This window comes from Schistocerca gregaria, chromosome 2 (genome assembly GCF_023897955.1).
Source record: "Schistocerca gregaria isolate iqSchGreg1 chromosome 2, iqSchGreg1.2, whole genome shotgun sequence".
In the NCBI taxonomy this organism is placed as follows: domain Eukaryota; kingdom Metazoa; phylum Arthropoda; class Insecta; order Orthoptera; family Acrididae; genus Schistocerca; species Schistocerca gregaria.
Genome location: NC_064921.1, coordinates 477,182,295 through 477,203,767, shown reverse-complemented (window position 1 = coordinate 477,203,767; position 21,473 = coordinate 477,182,295). Strand labels below are relative to the sequence as shown.

Here is a 21,473-nt window from a genome sequence, read left to right as displayed (position 1 = left end):
ACCATGGACCTTGCCATTGGTGGGAAGGCTTGCGTGCCTCGGTGATACAGATAGCCGTACCATAGGTGCAACCACAATAGAGGGGTATCTGTTGAGAGGCCAGACAAACATGTGGTACCTGAAGAGGGGCAGCAGTCTTTTCAGTAGTTGCAAGGGCAACAGTCGGGATGATTGACTGATCTGGCCTTGTAACAATAACCAAAACGGCCTTGCTGTGCTGGTACTGCGAACGGCTGAAATCAAGGGGAAACTACGGCCGTAATTTTTTCCGAGGGCATGAAGCTTTACTGTATGATTAAAAATAGAATTGGGGAGAAGAGGAGCTTGTGGCACAACTTGACTAGAAGAAGGGATCAGTTGGTAGGACATGTTCTGAGGCACCAAGGGATCACCAATTTAGTATTGGAGGGCAGCGTGGAGAGTAAAAATCGTAGGGGGAGACCAAGAAATGAATATACTTCGCAGATTCAGGAGGATGTGGGTTGCAGTAAGTACTGGGAGATGAAGAAGCTTGCACAGGATAGGGTAGCATGGAGAGCTGCATCAAACCAACCTCAGGACTGAAGGCCATAACAACATATCATTACTTTGATTATCCATGTTGTCAGTTAAAGATTGAACACAATTAATAGATTCCATGGCACAACTAACATCACTTGTTTCAGAAGGTTCACAAAACACGTTACTGCCAAAATTACACTTCCTGATTAGATCCTCTTATGCTTCATTCAACCAAGTTGGATACAAATTCTACTAACCACAGCTAACTTATTCCAGAATACACCTTTATCTAAGTTATCATCGATCAGGTCCCAAACAAAGTTAAAAAAGTTTTCATCATTATTCTCCAGGCTCACAAATACCTCACTTTTATTGTTTGGATCATTACTCTGCAAGACTTCAATGAAAAACTGTTTTAACTGGACTGGTATTCCATGACCCTCACTTTCATCACATACATCACTTACCTTACCTGTATTGTCAACATGATTTACATATAACTTTGAAACTTCATTATTCTTAAACTCCACAAATACCTGATACTCATGATCAGCAAATTCCTCCAAAATTACTTCATCCACAAGATCAATGAACAATACAGGTCTCATCTCCATCAAAGTGACTTACCTCACCTACACTCATTTGCAATAAGCCACCAGTCTCAGACTTACAAACCTCAGTTACTTCACAGCTCTCATTCACATCTACAGCAAAAGTAACACCTAGTTCAGATCCAATACATTCATTACTTGATTTACACACATCAACAACACTGTTTTGTGCCCAAGAGAAGAAATCATTAGTACATATCACATCAACATTCTCACTACTCTCACATTCTGGTTTGTGATTAGCACTTACATTACCATAATCAAACATGGTATCCCAAAACTTTTGATCAAAACATAAATGAGAAATCTGATATTCTTTCTCTTCAGTTTCGGGTACCTGTGCCATATCATTAACAATGTTATCACAGTACAATTGCAAGTATAGTGGTCCTGTGGTTGTTATGTTCCTCACCCCAAAACTGTTGAGCTTCATTGAGGCAAACTGCTGTTTCCTGAGTAGTTATTTCTGTGACTATTTCTTCTATTAAAAAGCTCTTGGTTATTCCCATCATTCCTATCCTGCTGCTGTTCAGAATTTCTCACTCTATTGATACTTTGATCCTGGTGGAAGTTACCATTATCTCTGTTTCTGTGATTACTCCCATTGTGATTTCTATCATTGCCATTATTTGGTACTTACTTCTTTCTATTGCCCTATCCAGCCCGTCAACACATAGTAAAAATTGTTCAAGACAATCTTCAGGTCCAGGTATCAAATCACACTGCAATCTTTCTGGTAATGTTCTTTTAAGTGCATCAATCAAGGCCATTTCATAAAATGGTTTGTCAAGATGTGCTAATTTTTTAAGTTGGTTCTCAAAAAACTCTTTCAAAGTGCTGTGTCTATTCCTATAATTAGGACCATTTAAAAATTCACTTTTGATTCTCCCCCCTTCTGCTTCCAACCAAAATTTATTTAAGAAAATTTTCTCAAATCTTTGATATTTTTCTCACTGACTTAAAATTAAATATAACAATGACAGAAATACCTTCTAGAAATATTTTAACAAATTTAATTTTTTGATTGTCTTAGATGCCTGACACAAACCAATCTCCACAATGGTGCAGAAAATCCACTGGAAGTAAATTACCTGATGGAAAACTTTTGATAGGAGTCTTTTTGTTAATACAACTTTTCTGAACTGCTGAAATTTTTGTTTATCTAAAACAGTCACATTAGTTCACATATTTAAATTTTTTGGCTTAAATTGGCGACATTTTGTTGGGTGGGTGACATTTTGTTGGGTGGTAGCTCCCAATTTACACAGCTTTTGCACTACAGCCTTCTGTTCAACTCTGATTTCATCAAAATTCTTTGAATGTTTTGCTGACTCAACTATAAGCTAATTTCCTAAAACAATAATTTATTTTCTGAAACATCAATTTCTTCATTAACTCCCCATTTTTAAACTCTGAAATTTGATTACTATGTTGACCTGTCTGATCTCGTACCCTGTGCATTTGACTGTTTTTTCCAGTTTCATGTTTTTTAATTGTCTTTATAGTGAAGTAAATTTACAATCATTGGCTGTTCTCATTTGAGTTAACTGATCATTGACTGCACTAAATTTGTTATTGTTATCCATCTTCATTTTCTCTAGTTTTGCCAAAATTAAGTGCAAAACATCAGTATTTACTGTTTCTTTACTGACTAAGATTTTACTCGCTCAGACATGTCCTGACTGGATCTTGCAGCATTCATTTCTACCTTACTTTTGTTTTCATCCCTGTTCATTTTGTTGACAAGCACACAAGTCCACAAACGAATCAACTTCACAAATAATTTGTACTTATCTTTCATTTTCGATTCCCCTGATTGTAGTTGTAAGGTTCTCTTCACTTTCATTCAATATGGTCTATCATTATTGGTAGTACATCATCACTGTTGATAAAAAGACCCTTTGCTGGGTAGCCTTCAGTTTTGTTACATGTGATTGAAAATTTATTCATACATATATTTCAAAAATCAAAGAAATATAATAATTTCTGCAACATACAAAATTTCATTATTAGTCAATTAATCATAGACTTTAAGTTTTACTTAGCTTTTAATGTTGAGATGACTCCAGTTCTTCTTGTCTAGGGGCCTGATTCTTGAAGCTAAAAGTCTCACATCTCATCCTCACAGTTGGTTTGAACTAAATAAATCTGAAGATTGTTGTTGCAGTAATTTTTTTTACATAAATTAATTATCTCAAATTTTAGTGTATCATACAGTATTTTGATTTTTCACATTAACAAAGCTGAAATTACATTGTTCGCACAGAAATACAAAACTATGTCTGATTATGTCAAAAGCACTCTTACGACTTCCATACTCTGTGGAAATGACAATATGCCAAAGGTTTACAATTTTTGTTAACAAATGAATTTGAACTAGTTTCTATTACATTTTAATTTCAACTATTATTCCATAAATGAATCCATAAATGAATATAGTAAACAGTACAATGAAGAAAAAACATAAACAATCATCATATAGGAATTCAACTACAAACACTCTCATTAAATGGGAATAATCAATAATAATAATAATAATAATAATAATAATAATAATAATAATAGTAAACAGAACAGAATTGTGTAATTAAGAACAGAAATCTCAAGTGTGCCAATAATTTGTAATTTCAAATGTTTCTAAAAAAATAATCTCGAGACTGTACATTCAGTACTAGTACTTATCAAGTATAATATCAAGACTAAAATATTTTATAAAGTAATTCCTTTCCATAAATTTTAGCTTTAAATATAATATACTGTGTACAAAATAATACAAATTGTTTCAGGAAAGCAGCTGAGATAATACTGACCTGTCCAAAATTCAAAAAATAATACTGGTATCAACAGCTACTGTTGAGGAAAGGTAATGCTAGAGGGGGATGTCCCGTTACAACCACGACAATATTTCAAGGCAATCATTTCAGTGTGTGAGCTTCATATCATACACTCCTGGAAATGGAAAAAAGAACACATTGACACCGGTGTGTAAGACCCACCATACTTGCTCCGGACACTGCGAGAGGGCTGTACAAGCAATGATCACATGCACGGCACAGCGGACACACCAGGAACCGCGGTGTTGGCCGTCAAATGGCGCTAGCTGCACAGCATTTGTGCATCGCCACCGTCAGTGTCAGCCAGTTTGCCGTGGCATACGGAGCTCCATCGCAGTCTTTAACACTGGTAGCATGCTGCGACACCATGGATGTGAACCGTATGTGCAGTTGACGGACTTTGAGCGAGGGCGTATAGTGCACATGCGGGAGGCCGGGTGGACGTACCGCCGAATTGCTCAACACGTGGGGCGTGGGGTCTCCACAGTACATCGATGTTGTCGCCAGTGGTCGGCGGAAGGTGCACGTGCCCGTCGACCTGGGACCGGACCGCAGCGACGCACGGATGCACGCCAAGACCGTAGGATCCTACGCAGTGCCGTAGGGGACCACACCACCACTTCCCAGACACTGTTGCTCCTGGGGTATCGGCGAGGACCATTCGCAACCATCTCCATGAAGCTGGGCTACGGTCCCGCACACCGTTAGGCCGTCTTCCGCTCACGCCCCAACATCGTGCAGCCCGCCTCCAGTGGTGTCGCGACAGGCGTGAATGGAGGGACGAATGGAGACGTGTCGTCTTCAGCGATGAGAGTCACTTCTGCCTTGGTGCCAATGATGGTCGTATGCGTGTTTGGCACCGTGCAGGTGAGCGCCACAATCAGGACTGCATACGACCGAGGCACACAGGGCCAACACCCGGCATCATGGTGTGGGGAGCGATCTCCTACACTGGCCGTACACCTCTGGTGATCGTCGAGGGGACACTGAATAGTGCACGGTACATCCAAACCGTCATCAAACCCATCGTTCTACCATTCCTAGACCGGCAAGGGAACTTGCTGTTCCAACAGGACAATGCACGTCCGCATGTATCCCGTGACACCCAACGTGCTCTAGAAGGTGTAAGTCAACTACCCTGGCCAGCAAGATCTCCAGATCTGTCCCCCATTGAGCATGTTTCGGACTGGATGAAGCGTCGTCTCACGCGGTCTTCACGTCCAGCACGAACGCTGGTCCAACTGAGGCGCCAGGTGGAAATGGCATGGCAAGCCGTTCCACAGGACTACATCCAGCATCTCTACGATCGTCTCCATGGGAGAATAGCAGCCTGCATTGCTGCGAAAGGTGGATATACACTGTACTAGTGCTGACATTGTGCATGCTCTGTTGCCTGTGTCTATGTGCCTGTGGTTCTGTCAGTGTGATCATGTGATGTATCTGACCCCAGGAATGTGTCAATAAAGTTTCCCCTTCCTGGGACAATGAATTCATGGTGTTCTTATTTCAATTTCCAGGAGTGTATATAACACTTGAGGCTAAAATTAAAATATTCTTCTGAAATCCTGATCACACTGGTATTGTGGTGTACTTAATCTGTAGTATTAAGTCCATTTCAGTAACATGTTTGTTCTCAATGTTGCAGTTTCCACAGAAATTGTTGAATAAACTGGCATTTGGGAAAGATTTTGGTACAAGTGTAGCTTTGGCTCTTGCAACTATAAAATATAAAAAAAGGAACAGTCAAAAATAAAGAAAAAGGAAGCAGGAGGAAAATAGAGATTTAAAGTTGCCTGGCCATACAAATAAACAAATAAGAAACTACAAATCTGAGACCTAAAAAGACGTTAACGTACAAATCATCTTTTTGAAGCGCCACCATAATTCCTTTAAATACAGGTTAATTGTCCAAGGTATACTACATGCATTATTATTTCATTAATTTAACACACTGTCTCCCAACTATGAGTTATCACTTGCCTGACAACCTGGCCACTGGCATCCCCTATGCGTTAAACTCATAGGAAATTGGTGTCTGAATAAAGTCAGATACAAAAACATGTGTAGCAAATATGTGCAATCTAACAGGCCTTCTGCATCATGGACACATGTAGGAAAGCATCAGGTTACTGTGGAACAGAATTTTTATTATAACACTTGGAATAAACTAACAGCAAAGCACATACAAAATTTAATAGCTGTAACTGCAAAATGAATACCTTATTTTGCTAATGGCAATGAAAATAAAGTTTTTTATCATATATCTTGAACCATTCTTCCAGTTAAAGCGCCAATTTTTCTTAACAACTGGGACAAAAGTACTGTGATTCATGGCATTTCTTTTGTTGCCTGCACACTCTGCATGGCTTTGATGGCCACACTTTTTTCTCAATGGTGAGTATTTCCACTAAAAAATGCATGCTGTCTTCCATCCTGATTTTCTTGTGGATGTCTGGCATCCTATCTCCTGTGAATGCATAAATAAATTTTTCTCTAAAAGCTAGAGACTTGATACAACATTCAGTTGTTTGATTATAAAAACAGTGGGCACTCTGGAGAAAAAAATTCATTACTTTTAGAGGAAGCTATTTTGGTCATCCAGTAGTTTTTCACAATACTGAATAATACTACAGCATTTAATCTGACTGATCAACACCTGCCATGCCATTGTTGTAATCTTTGACTATCTTTGGTTTCAAGGCAACTTTACCGTTCCAACTGTGAACTTCCAACATTTTGGCACAGTGCCTATTAGAAATGGTCAGGACTTCCTTTTTGTCCTTCAATTTGCAAATGACAGCCTTATCATTTCTCTTCCATACCACCTGACCTTTCTTCTGTTTCATAGTAACTAATGATTTTGGGCCTTCCTTTCTATCATTATGTAATGTTCCACACATGTAGCTTTTGTAAGAGAACAACCGTTTTGTAAGTGATAGAGAATTATAAAAGTTGCCCATATGAAACACATATCCTTTGTTCAAGAAAACTTCCATCAGGTGTAAAACAACTTCAGATGCATCATCGATCCTGTGACTTGCCACAGCAGATTTTTATTTTGACAATCACACCATTAGATTCACAGAACTGATAAAGTTTCACATCATATTTGTGTTTCTTGTTTTTGATATACTGCCTAAGAAACAGATGGATGTACCACAAAATCATTGACCTGTCAATGCAGAGATTCTTGTCTGGATCATAATTATTGCTCATGATGCTACTGAAATGGTCCAACTCTGGTCTAATTTTGTAGAATCAGTCATTGGATTGCAATGAGGTGTCTGAGAAGCATTGATGTCTCAATAACAGCTGGAATCTGTTTCTGCTCATAAAAGATATCCAGAATGTGACACTGTAAAAAAAGACTTGTACTCCGGCTATGTTCTGTCAATGGAAAACAACTAGGTCCCACTTGCAACAACATTCCCAGAAATACTTTCATTTCCACAACATTTGTACCCCTCCATCTCAGGAGCCTGGCTGAATCATCTCCTCCCACATTTTCCTGCTTCCTCACTCACATTTAGGTTTGCTTGCTGATTTAATAACATTAGCAACCCTTCAAAAAAAAAAAAAATTAAATGAAAAAGTGCATTGATGCCAAGATTCTGTGAGTCTAATTTCAATCATACATCCTCACTTAACACTAATACTTGTGGATCCTGATATGTCACTCCACTCATTACTTTTATTCATAGTGCCTGCTATTGGAACAACTTACTGATCTTCTTTATTGCATTCACTGTTTTCTGCATTTGAATCATCACTTGAATGCTCACTTGAAGATGGTTTGTAGAGACTTCCATCATCAGAGAATTTATTCATAAACACGTCTGATTCAATTAGTTCATGTCGGCTTGCTGTTCAAGTTCTGCATCACTTAGTTTCCTCTTCTTACTAGCTACTTAATGGGTAAAATTGAACACAAATAATAATAAATGTCAGTGAACCATCCACAATGAAGACTGAACAACTATTCCGTGTCCTTACACGGATCATATTGTCAAACATGCTTGAAATGCACAAGCTGTTGGCTGAGTGTTGATGATGAGTTCCCTCATTGTTGGTGTCTTAGCTGCATTTTCTACTCTGTACACCAATTTTAAGATAACTTGCAGGCTCCATTTTCCCACCAAGAAAAAACTGACTACAAATTAGATGATGAATCAGATTGTATGAACTGCTTGACATGGCTTCTGGGAGCAGTTTACTTATTTTGGACATGGCAATCAATATGTTAATGTTTATGTAATGTTATGATGTATCCTTTATGGTCTCAAAAACATATGATATTGTTTCCACTGTAAATGTAATACTGTCAACTGTTGCAGTACTTAACTGGCTTTGGCAGTGAATTCACCTCTGAAGATCCAAGGTGTCCAGGAGCCCTGCCACATGGGCAAAACAGTCCTCAGAAGTGTCCTTATGGACTGTATGCAGAACAGTTATCTGGCTCTGCATTTACAGGTATCTCATACACTTCTTCTTAAAATATTTAGTAGATTTATGTAGTAATGAAGTTACATTATAAAAAATTTGATCATGGTAGGGATTGTTCATGTGATTCAGGCTTCTTGCCCCTCTAAACATAAAATATTGAATTAACAAACACTTTGATTTTGAACTGAGTAGAATTTCAAGTCAGAGAGTGTTACTCAATAGTTAATTGTTTGTTAGTTTAGACAACTGGATGGGTTAAAAATATGTCCCATTATGCATCCAGGTTTTCACCTTTTGAAGGTTGCATTCTGCTAACAATTCATCAAGGCACATCCCAGTGCCCCACTTACATCTTCATTTTGCCTGACAGCCCAAAACACTGTTTTAATATGTTGGGTTGGCTACTATCAGCATTTATTCTGCTCAAGAGGACCTTAAATGTGATACTTTCAACACCATTCTTTCTTCCAGAGGTGACAGTCCTGCAACAATTAGGAAGATGTTTTACAAATGTACAGATAGTATTTTAATAATGATGAGAAATTGGGTGGGGACAGTCAAATTTTGTGGTGCCACTCCCCACTCCTGTGTGCTTGAGGGTGGTGGGGAGGGGAGGGACTGCATGTGCACATGTGTGCATATGTGTGCTTTATCATAAAAAAGGATTCATCAGAAAGCTAGCATAGTTCTCAGTCTTATTTATATACGTTTCAAAGATTCAGTGATTTTTCTACTTGATTAGTTTTTACCTTTACACGTTAAATGTCAAAGCTGGAAAATCACTAAAGATATTAATAGAATGCAAACATTTTGTGGGGGAGAACTTATAAGATACGTAGATGGAGAGTAGTGGACAGCTCAGATATGACCTGAGAGATTACAACTACTGCCATTATTATGTTTGTATTATTAACCTATAGACTGACTTACATCAATTTCATAATCTTGGCTAAAGTTTCTAAATAACATACAAATGATTTAGTAGTAGTGGTGATAGTAGTAGTAGCAGTTTTTTTCATTTGTGAATCACTTTTATAGTAGTAGTAGTAGTAGTTTTACTATTTACATACTTCCAGATCTAATTTGACAAGAACAAGACAGATAAGAGTGTTGTTTGTAGCTTTTTTTGTTTTTATTGATATTTAATTCTGATACCCAAACAGTTAAAATAAAATCCTAATAAATAATAGTTGTCATAAAACCATCTCATGTAGACAAAATTGCCATAAAATTCTAACAGTATTTTAAAGTGTTATGTTCACTCTACACTCAGCAGGAATTTCAAAATATTTTACATTCTCAGATATCTTGTAATCTCTTCCCACTAATTATTGACCCACTATCATATTGTTAAAACAGCTCCAAGAGAAGGAAATAAGAGATCCTGGTTATATCGTATCCGGCCATCAGTCATACATGAACCCTTTCAACCATTTGCAAAAAAACACTTTGGGAATAATTGGAATGAAAATCCACCAAACCCAAACCAGGTATGGCATGAAACAAAATTCTGTATACATATCAATGTTTCAGTGGTTTTTGAGAGTGTAAAATTTTGCTTACTTTTGAAATAAAACTTTCAGATGAGATGGCTACCATTTGATTTGCCAAGTGATGATGAACAAGTTGATTTTGTTGAAGGTCTTCATACAGTCTGTGGAGCTGGTGATCCTCGAACAAGACATGGAATAGCTATACATGTATATCTATGTAACAAATCAATGGGAAACAAATGCTTTTATAATTCAGATGGAGATTTTCTTCTGGGTGGGTACATTTGATTATCATTACAGAATTTATTTTATTCTTATATATTTTTTTTAAAAAACTGATTTTATGCATTTTTATACTTGACTTTATGGATGAAAATTAATTTTAAGTATTCATTCCACAATTTTTCTTCATCATCTGTCAGTCAGAGATATCTGACAACAAATAATGAGAACAAATCCTTTATTTTTTGTGATTCTGGTGCAGTACTGCATTCTGGAAATGCTGACATTTGCTTTCAACTTCACACTTCAAGGTGACTGATATCTGTCTCATTGTAGTAAACAATGGTTCGCTGCAATTCCAACATCATCTGCTATTCAGTAAATCACATTATTTTCAGTGTAATTATATTGCAATTCATTTTATGACATTGCATCATTAACACAGCTGCCCAGGAGAATGACAATTGCATATACAACAAACCATGTGCAAATACAATACGGAGACTTCACTTTTCACTTTATATAAAGCATCAGTAAAACTAAAATTGACACATGTTTCACTACCTTTTGTAACCCTTCTGCTCTAGTGAGTCTTAGGTTGTCCACAATGGACCAGGAATTACTTCATTATTAATTTTGAAATGACTGAATAAACAGACTGACAATAAAAAGTGATATTTACTGTGTAACAGCCACTGCAGTATTACATAGTATTAGACTGCTAATAACGAGAGAGCACCAAACTTTCAGGTAATTGACCAAATTATTAAACTAAAACACAACTAAGCTTTAGAGGATGACAACGTTTTTGAAGAAATGTGGAAAAGTGTGATGGAACTGTCAACATCTACAAAACAGAATGGAAAACATTTGGGGCACTTAACAAATACTAGAAGACTGGAAAATAGTGCTTGTTTATCTATCGCACAAAAATGGGAACGAAACGTATGTAAACAAATATCAAGACATAGCTGTCCTCCCAGTGATGTACAAAATTCTGTCAAAACGTTAGCACAATAGATTAGAAAATCAAATGGAGCAACTATTAGGAGAATACAAGGAAATTTTGAAGAGAGGAATGTCATGTATTGAACACATATTAAACCCAAAGCTCTTAATCAGATATAAGAAACTTTGTGCACAAAATCTTTATGAATCCTTTGTTGGTTTTAAAAAAGCCTATGACTCTGTCATTAGTGTTATCCTATTCCATGCCCTCAAAAAACAATGGTAATCATTAAGCAAACTTTGACTAACACTGTTTCAAAAGTTAAATTTTTAGATGCAACAAGAAAATCTTTCAAAATTAAAATAGGCATGGGGTCCATTATTATACATCTGAATTTACAAGAAAGTAGTATAAAAATGGAGAAAAGGAACAGAAGAAGAAATAATAAATAAAATGAAACTTCGAAGAAACAGAGAGAGAACCTTGAAATTGGTTTCTTAGCTTTTGATAGTGAGATAGCAATCTTAGCAGTGAACCTACAAAATGCTATGAAACAGGTGAGCATTCTCCACAAGGTAGAAGAAAAAAACTATATTATAAATTTAGTTTGAAAAAAGTATATATTAAATACATAGGATCAAAATATGAAAAAATAAAGTTCATCTAACTAGGCCTCCTTGGGAAAAATAATCCAATCAGTGCTTTGGACAAAGCAGCTAATGTGAGCACAGCCAGAAACATTGCAGTAGCATTGCACACAACAAAGTACACATACAATTTTTTTTAAATCCTAGTCTATTAATACAAAAGCTTGGCATTACAATATGGTGATTAAAACTAGGTGTCTTTATACCTTAGAATGCCTCTCCATAAGCACAGCCAACAGTTAAATAATTTTGAGAGAAAAAAAAGAATAATTTGTAGTATTTTGGGTCTAAAATACAGTCAGTGGATTTGGAAACAAAAGCAACAAGAAGGTCCATGAAAACAATGATAGTATAATAGATACAATGATAAAATTTTATGGCCACTTGAAATCAATGGATAACAAGACCATGACATAAAAAATATATTCAGTTTATTTGACAAAAATCCAAAAACCCAAATTTCACTGTTTACAGATGCAAGAAAGATTTGCATGAGTTGGGAATAAAAAACACATAGAAAACAGGCATGAATTCAGGGAAAGAATAGAAAAGTTAAGGGTTTCCAGAAGAAAATACAAAAGAAGAAGTGGGGAAATGGACAGAAGAAAGAAGAGAATAATAGAGAATGAGAAAGAAGAAGTACTGGGAAGTCAAAAAATTGAAAGAAATTCATCTCATAAATCAACTGTTTCACATGGTACTCACCAGGTCAGATTTGAATAATAATAATAACAGTAACTACACATAAAACACTTCCTAATTCTGTTGATTCAGAACTAGGGAGTAAAGAAATTAAGAAAAGCAGAACAAATAGTACATTGCAGTTTGATGGTATCTTCTGACGTAAATACAAGTTAAGGCAAATATATCATGTAGCAATAAACTGTAGGTCTTACATTAACCTTGTATTTCTTTGCTAAAATAATACTAAAGATTAACACAGCTAAATAATATTGCTGTACATTATACTGAAAATAGTGGCCACTTATGACTGCTAAAGGAGGAAGGGGCAAATGTTTTCCATTTCATAAAGATGATAAAGCTACAACAAAAATAACTGTTCTCATCTGTATCTCCTTTATTTGGTATTGCTCACTAATAACCAATAGCAGTCCAGTGGTACACTGCCGTATCATCTGCACTATATTACTGGTTTTATTTATTTATCCAGAGACAAATTGCCCTGTATGGATGTCACCATTACACATACATGTATGCGTTATTTATAATAGAAGTACATAAGACAATGGAATGAACATGAGAAGTTTATCACACACACACACACACAAACACAAACAAAAGTTGCACCATGAAGGAATTACGAGGGCAATCCTAAAAGTAAGGTCTCCTGTTTCTTTGTAAGTACATAGACCTGTTTATTTCTACAATGGGTTACATCAGTAAACAGCTTAAACATTTTTGTATTTTTGACATAATCACCATTTCTGTCGATGCATTTTTGTAGATGCTGTGGCCGTTTTTGTATGCCCATGTCATACCAGTTTGCCACCATGCTGTTTATAAATTTATGAACCTCTTCTTTCACCTCGTCATCAAGAGCTGAATCACTTTCCGGCCAAATGTTCTTTTAAGCTAGAACAGGTGATAGTCACTGGTTGCCAAGTCAGGACTATAGGGTGGGTGGCTGATTATGTTCCCCTGAAACTGTTGCACGAGAGCAACGGTTTGCCGAGTGATGTATGGGTGAGCATTGTTATGGAGAATGTGTATGCCTTTGCTCAACATTCCTCTTCTCCAGTTCTAAATTGCCCGTTTGAGTTTTTTCAGAGTCTCACAGTACCTATCAGCGTTAATTGTGGTCCCAGTGATTCAGCTCCAACGACGAGGTGAAAGAAGAGGTTCATAACTTTATAAACAGCATGGCGGCATGCTGGTATGACATGGACATATGAAAACTGCCACAGCATCTACAAAAATGTATCAACAGAAATGGTGATTATGTCAAAAAATATCTCAGTGTGAAGTGCATGCTGTAATAAGGTTTCTGAATGCAAAAAACTGTACACCGATAGAAATGGGGATAACATAACCACTGAAGGTGGAGTGCATCAATGGGTCATAAAATTTAAAAATGGCCGAACTAACGTTCATGACGAAGAGCAAAGTGGAAGACCCAGCATAGTGACTGCCGAACTTGTAGAAAAAGTCAATGCCGTAGTCTGTGAAAACCGTAATTTCACAATAACGGAACTCTCTATGAATTTTCCACAAATTTCACGAAGTTTGTTGCATGAAATCATTACCAAAAAGCTTGGTTACCACAAGTTTTGTGCAAGATGGATACCAAAAATCTTGACAGAGATTCACAAAAGTCAGCGAATGGCTGCAGCGTTATCGTTTTTGGATGCTTACAAGAAAGATGGCAACTCATTACTCGATTGCATCGTTACTGGTGACGAAACATGGGTTAAGCATGTGAACTGTGAGACAAAATTACAGTCAATGCAGTGGGGGCACACAAATTCCCCCCAAAAACCCAAGAAATGCATGCAGATAATGTCGGCAAGGAATGTGAAGGCGACTGTCTTTTGGGACAGAAAAGGTGTGATTTTTGTGGATTTCCTGGAAAGAGGCACTACAATACACTTTCAAAGATATTGCCAAACCGGCTTATTTAAAATTGCTCTTATTAATTACATAATCTGACAATAATAATAAATTTTATTACTGGATAAATTTTAGTGATAATTCTTCTTTTGTCAAGAAAGTTTGTAAACTCTTTGGAATATTGTGAGTACTGCAGAATGTTGGGAGTAGTGGGCATGCCTCTGATGGAAATGCACGTGTTTTTAATTTTGTCTGCAACAATGTAATTGATGGTTTTATGAAAATGGAGATTGTAAAGTCAGTGTGATATACGAGGGTGAGTCAAATGAAAACCTTAAATTTGTAATAACAAATCGAAATATAGTGCCGTTATCCTGTACATTGGTAATCGTGCTACAAACAGCATGCAGAATAGCTTGTACGTGGCAGCATAGTGCAGATGCACACATACTGTCGCAGTATCAGTATAAAGAAAGCCACCCCACTTGCGACTTGCACCAGGGAAGAACAGCATTCTGTTATTCGGTTTTTGCATAGTGAAGGTGTCAAACCTATTGAAATTCATTGACAAATGAAGGTTCAGTATGGTGATGCATGTTTGTCACAGCAGCAAGTCTATGAATGGAGTAGGAAGTTTGCAAGTGGTGTGACTTCAGTGGAAGATGCTCTTCGCCCAGGTCAGGCACAACGAGTTGTGACATTGCAGAAGTTGAAGCCATAGTGAAGGAAAACCACCAAGTGACACTGAATGACACTGCAGCATGTTTACAGATTAGTCATAGGTGAGCACACCATATTGTGCATGATGTGCTCCAGTTTCACAAAGTGTCTGCAAGATGGGTGCCACAGCAGCTGACTCCTGAAGTGAGAGAATGACATGTTGATGCTTTTGAATATCTTCTCCAGCACTTTGAATGAGAAGGTGATGGCTTCCTTGCAAGAATCATTATGGGGGATGAAACTTGGGTTCACTTCCACCAACTGTAAATGAATAGAGCAAGCAAGGAATGGCGCCATTCCTCATCACCAAAAAAATTGGACACCTTGCTTTTGGGATTGCCCTCATATCTGAATGGGACAGAAACAGGTAGATGTGATGTACATGTACAGACAAACAGATTATTACAGTTTCAGAAAAACTGGATGATTTATTCAAGAGAAAGAGCTTCACAAATTGAGGAAGCCAGCAACATATTGGTTGACCTATGGCCCTTATGCACGCAGTATTCAGCTTGGCATTGACTGATAGAGTAATTGGAGGTTCTCCTGAGGTATATCAAGCCAAATTCTGTCCAATTGAAACATTAGATTACCAAAATTCTGGCCTGGTTGGAGGGCCCTGCCCATAATGCTCCAAATGTTCTCATCTGGGGAGAGACCTGGTAACTCTGCTGGCCAAGGCAGGATTTGGCAAACATGAAGACATGCAAGAGAAACTCTCATCATGTGCAGGTGGCCTTCATTGCGATGAAATATAAAACCAGGATGGTGTAATCTTACCCTCTCACACATCACCATTAAAATCCTGTCTCTAAAAGTTTTGAAAGCTTCGAGAGGCATAAGATATACAAGGGCTATCCACAAAGTACATTACGTTTTGGAATTAAAAATAAATAAAGTTTTTATTATATACAGATGAAAGCCACACTTAAATACTACTTTTCTACATAGTTGTCATTTAAATTAAGGCACTTATCGTAGCGATGGATGAGCTTGGAAATTTCTTCGGCGTAAAATTCGGCCGCCTGTGCCTTCTACCATGTGGTTACCTCTTCTTGAAGCTGTGCATTGTCATCAAAATGCTGCATAGCCATCCACTTCTTCATTGCTGGGAATAAGTGGAAGTCGCTCGGTGCCAGTTAAAAGATTCGAGAACTTCACGAGTGGCATTTGCCGTGTGGGCCCGGGCATTGTTGTGAATAAGCAAGATCTTTGAGCCCAACTTTCCCCTGCACTTGTTTTGTATTGCTCTTCTGAGGTTGTGCAGAGTTTGGCAATATCTTTGAAAGTGTATTGTAGTGCCTCTTTCCAGGAAATCCACAAAAATTACACCTTTTCTGTCCCAAAAGACAGTTGCCTTCACATTCCTTGCCGACATTGTCTGCATGCATTTCTTGGGTTTTTGGGGGGAATTTGTGTGCCCCCACTGTATTGACTGTAATTTTGTCTCACAGTTCACATGCTTAACACATGTTTCGTCACCAGTAACGATGCAATTGAGTAATGAGTTGCCATCTTTCTTGTAAGCATCCAAAAATGATAACGCTGCAGCCATTCGCTGACTTTTGTGAATCTCTGTCAAGATTTTTGGTATCCATCTTGCACACAACTTGTGGTAACCAAGCTTTTTGGTAATGATTTCATGCAACAAACTTCATGAAATTTGTGGAAAACTCATAGAGAGTTCCGTTACTGTGAAATTACAGTTTTCACAGACTACGGCATTGACTTTTTCTACAAGTTCGGCAGTCACTATGCTGGGTCTTCCACTTCGCTCTTCGTCGTGAACGTTAGTTCGGCCATTTTTAAATTGACGCATTCCACCTTCAGTGATTATGTTATCCCAATACACTTCACAAAGCTGCTGATAGATTTCTATTGGTGTACAGTTATTTGCAGTCAGAAACCTTATTACAGCATGCACTTCACACTTCGTAGCATTTTCAATTAACACTGACATTTCAAACTGTCACAGTAACTCAACAGAGTACAGCACAAACCTCTCACTAACACGGCTGGATGACGACTGAGCGGCAGCATGCCATGACACCAAGATGGCCGCACTAGCCCCACCCCTAACGGACACAAACGAAAACATAATGTACTTTGTGGATAGCCCTCGTACAAAAGAAAAACTTTTTACTCATCTTCATTTTGACTTCTTGTTGGCTGGAGTTCTTGCTTCTTGCGGTACGGTCTTGAGCCTGAAATTTTTTACAACATTGTGGGTTCCAGAATACTAAATAATTGATGATTTACTATCTGTTGCTATCATTTTCCTTTATTTCATCCCACTCTTCTATGAGGGTGAGTCAAATGAAAACCTTAATTTTTTAAAAAAATATTATTTATTGTGCAGAAGTGGTACAAAGCTGTATCACTTTTCAACATAGTCTCTCCCATGCTCAATGCAAGTCCTCCAGCATTTACAAAGAGCATAAATTCCTTTAGAAAAAAATTCTTTTGATAGTCTGCACAACCTCTCATGCACCATGTGGCGTACCTCTTCATCAGAATGGAACTTCTTTCGTCCCATTGTGTCTTTGCGTTGTCCAAACATATGGAAATCACATGGGGCAAGGTCTGGTGAGTATGGTGGATGAGGAAGACACTCAAAGTTCAGATCTGTGATTGTTGCAACTGTTGTATGGGCAGTGTGGGGCCTTGCATTGTCATGTTGCAAAAGGACACCTGCTGACAGCAATCCGTGTTGCTTTGATTTGATTACAAGCCGCAGATTATTTTTTAGGAGATCTGTGTATGATGCATTGGTGACAGTAGTACCTCTAGTCATGTAATGCTCAAAAATGACCCCTTTTCATCCCAAAAGAGAGTCATCATAACCTTCCCTGCTGACGGTTCTGCTTGAAACTTCTTTGGTTTTGGTGATGAGGAATGGCGCCATTCCTTGCTTGCTCTCTTCATTTACAGTTGGTGGAAGTGAACCCAGGTTTCATCCCCCATAATGATTCTTGCAAGGAAGCCATCACCTTCTCATTCAAAGCACTGAAGAAGTTATTCACAAGCATCAACACGTCATTCTCTCACTTCAGGAGTCAGCTGCTGTGGCACCCATCTCGCAGACACTTTGTGAAACTGGAGCACATCATGCACAATATGGTGTGCTCACCTATGACTAATCTGTAAACTTGCTGCAATGTCATTCAGTGTCACTTGGTGGTTTTCCTTCACTATGGCTTCAACTTCTGCAATGTCACAACTCATTGTGCCTGACCTGGGTGAAGAGCATCTTCCACTGAAGTCACACCACTTGCAAACTTCCTACTCCATTCATAGACTTGCTGCTGTGACAAACATGCATCACCATACTGAACCTTCATTTGTCAATGAATTTCAATAGGTTTGACACCTTCACTATGCAAAAACCGAATAACAGAATGCTGTTCTTCCCTGGTGCAAGTCGCAAGTGGGGTGGCTTTCTTTATACTGATACTGCGACAGTATGTGTGCATCTGCACTATGCTGCCACGTACAGGCTATTCTGCATGCTGTTTGTAGCACGATTACCAATGTACAGGATAACGGCACTATATTTCGATTTGTTATTACAAATTTAAGGTTTTCATTTGACTCACCCTAGTATATCACACTGACTTTACAATCTCCATTTTCATAAAACCATCAATTACATTGTTGCAGACAAAATTAAAAACACATGCATTTCCATCAGAGGCATGCCCACTACTCCCAACATTCTGCAGTACTCACAATATTCCAAAGAGTTTACAAACTTTCTTGACAAAAGAAGAATTATCACTAAAATTTATCGAGCAATAAAATTTATTATTATTGTCAGATTTTGTAATTAATGAGAGCAATTTTAAATAAGCCAGATACTTCATAATTTCAAATATATCTAAAAGAAGAAGAATTTTAACTGTATGTACAGTTAATTTCTTTTTATTCTTTTTATCCTGAAATATAATACATCATATACAAAATCAAATATAATTTTTTTAGTGAAATGGCTGAGATAATGTTCACCTATATTAGTTACTTGGTATTGACTAATTAAAAAAAGAGAGAGAGAGAGAGACAGACAGATAGAGATAATGTTAGAGGACGGAATCCCATTACAGTGATTCTCCATGAAGGGCAACAAAATGGGATGTAGAATATCATTGATATACTGGTGTCCTCTAAGGGTGATGGGAATGACAACCATAGGGGTCCTACCATAAAATGAAATGGCATCCCAGACCATCACTTATGGTGGTTTAGCCACATGGTGGGTGACAGTCAGATTGGTATTCCATCAATATCTGAGACATCTCCAGACATACCATTGCTGATCATTGGAGCTCGGTTTGAAGCAGAATTCATCACTGAAGACAATTTTACTACAGTCAGTGAGATTCTAGTCGAAATAAGTTTCTGGAGATACCCCCAACTCATTATGTACTTTAAGCTTTGTTATATAAGGTTTTTTATGTATATAGAATTTCATGTTATTAGTCGCCTTTACATTAAGAGTTACTTTATTTTTATTTGACCTTGTGGGCCACCATAGGTGCCTGTTCAGCCTTTACTTTTATGTCTCTTGTGTTCTGTCTTAATTACAGTATTGCTGTCATCAGCAAGTAGCAGCATTTTTTCATGTGTGGCCCACAGTAGGAAGTCATTAATGCAAATGAGAACCAGTAATGAGTCAAACTCAGGCCCTTGAGGATCTTTAGTATTCTTCATCTGAAAGATGTTTAACCAAATAATTTGAGTCACTTGAAATTTGGGATATCTTTGCCCTCTGCACTCTGTATGCTAGGTAAGAGCTAAACCATCTATTCACCATCATATTCCTACCACTTCAAGTTTACCCAGAAGTATTTCCTGATCCACTGTGTCAGATGCTTTACTAAGATCTAGGAAAATGTCTGTTATTTGTCCTCATTTATCTAGGCCTTGTAAAACTATTTTTGTAAATTTTGCTACAGCAACTTCTTTCCCCTTTCCAGACCTGAAACCAAACTGCTCTTTGCACAGAAGTTGCTATTTATTTACATAATTGATAAGTCTGCCTTTGATAATAGTTTTTATTATTTTTGAAAAAGAAGACAACAATGAAACTGGCCTGTAATTCTCTATATTTCCTGTATCACGTTTTTTGTCTATTCGAAGAATTCTGAATGCTTTAGATGTTCAGGGAAGCAACCTGATGAAAATGACTCATTTATAATGATTTTTAGGAGTGCTTAGAAGCTGCTAATGCGATCTCTTAGTACACACATTGAAAATTCATTTAGAGCTGTGGACATTTTACTCTTAAATTTATGTAGACTCATACTGATTTCATCCCAAGTTGAGTGTAGCAGCAGCATTGTGTAAGGTACATAGTTATTTGCGGCTGAATGTTGCACTTTTTGAATCTTTTCTTCCAGTTTGGTTGCCATATTACTAAAGTAGTTGTTTACAAAGTTGGTCACATCCTTAGTGTTATCTGCTACACTATCTTTATTTCCAATTTTTATGTTCATCTATTTTGTCTTTGTGTTTCCAGTTTCTTGTTTTACTATATTCCAAATGAGTTTGCTTTTATTGTTTGAGTTCTATGTGGTCTTATCATTTTATCCTGCAGAAGTTCTCTGTACATCCTTTTCTATCTGAGAAAGACTGTAAGAAGGCTGGATCATTCTTATTATGTTTGATTGAAATAATATATTTCAGAGTTTCAGAGGACTTCCTGATACCTTTTGCAACCCAGTACTTTTTTAGTAGATTCCCCAACATAATGTATTATTTTAGGAAATGCTTCCTCACATTTAAGTTCGAATGTATTCATGAATTTGTTGAATTTTTCATTCATATGTCTTCCAGAATATGCTTCTTTTGCAGCTGTTGTTTCAGTGGAATCTGTGTGTAGGAGGGTAGGCTTACCTTCAGTAGCCAGTTGCTGGTTGCATTTTTGAGTGGAGCCTCTTCTGTCTGGATGTTCCAATGTCTCCAACAGAATTGGATCATTTATTTCATTATTTATGTAAATAGTTTTCATTATCTTGCCGTGTTTTTTAACATAAGATAGGATCTGCCGTTCTTGTTTAAGTGGTTTTCACGTTTCATGATGCACATTCTTTAAAAATAAGTTGTATCAAGAAAGAAAACATTATCCTTAGATCTGCAATTATTTGGTAAATCTTATTGGCTTTCTGGATTTCCTTGTTTACAAATGACCATATCATTAGAACATGCCTGTAACATAAGCCTATTGCAAGAACTTTTTGATCTTTTATTCTGTTTGTGATCATATTCTGTGTTCAAGTAGCTTCACTAAGCTCATTTTTATAAACATCATTTGCACCACTGAATAATACTATGCAGTGATTTTGCAATGCCAGATTCCTATAATTACAGACTTTTAAAATTTCTTTCATACAGGCATCTGGTTTGATGAAACTGTAGCTTTGAGTCCATTCTGATGTCATAGTGTTTTGAAGTCTGTTCTGTTATTATCTGACTAGAAGACAACATCC

The 21,473-nt window shown here is 37.3% G+C and overlaps 1 protein-coding gene across 1 annotated transcript in view; it reads left to right on the top strand.

Moving 5' to 3' along the window:
* Positions 1 to 21,473, top strand: part of LOC126326911 (homogentisate 1,2-dioxygenase) — a 127,491-nt gene that overhangs the window by 39,169 nt on the left and 66,849 nt on the right. Inside the window, exons 2-4 of the mRNA XM_049995809.1 lie at positions 8,281 to 8,416; positions 9,749 to 9,879; positions 9,973 to 10,156. Coding sequence (XP_049851766.1) covers positions 8,281 to 8,416; positions 9,749 to 9,879; positions 9,973 to 10,156 — 451 coding nt within the window. The remainder of the gene's footprint in view (positions 1 to 8,280; positions 8,417 to 9,748; positions 9,880 to 9,972; positions 10,157 to 21,473) is intronic.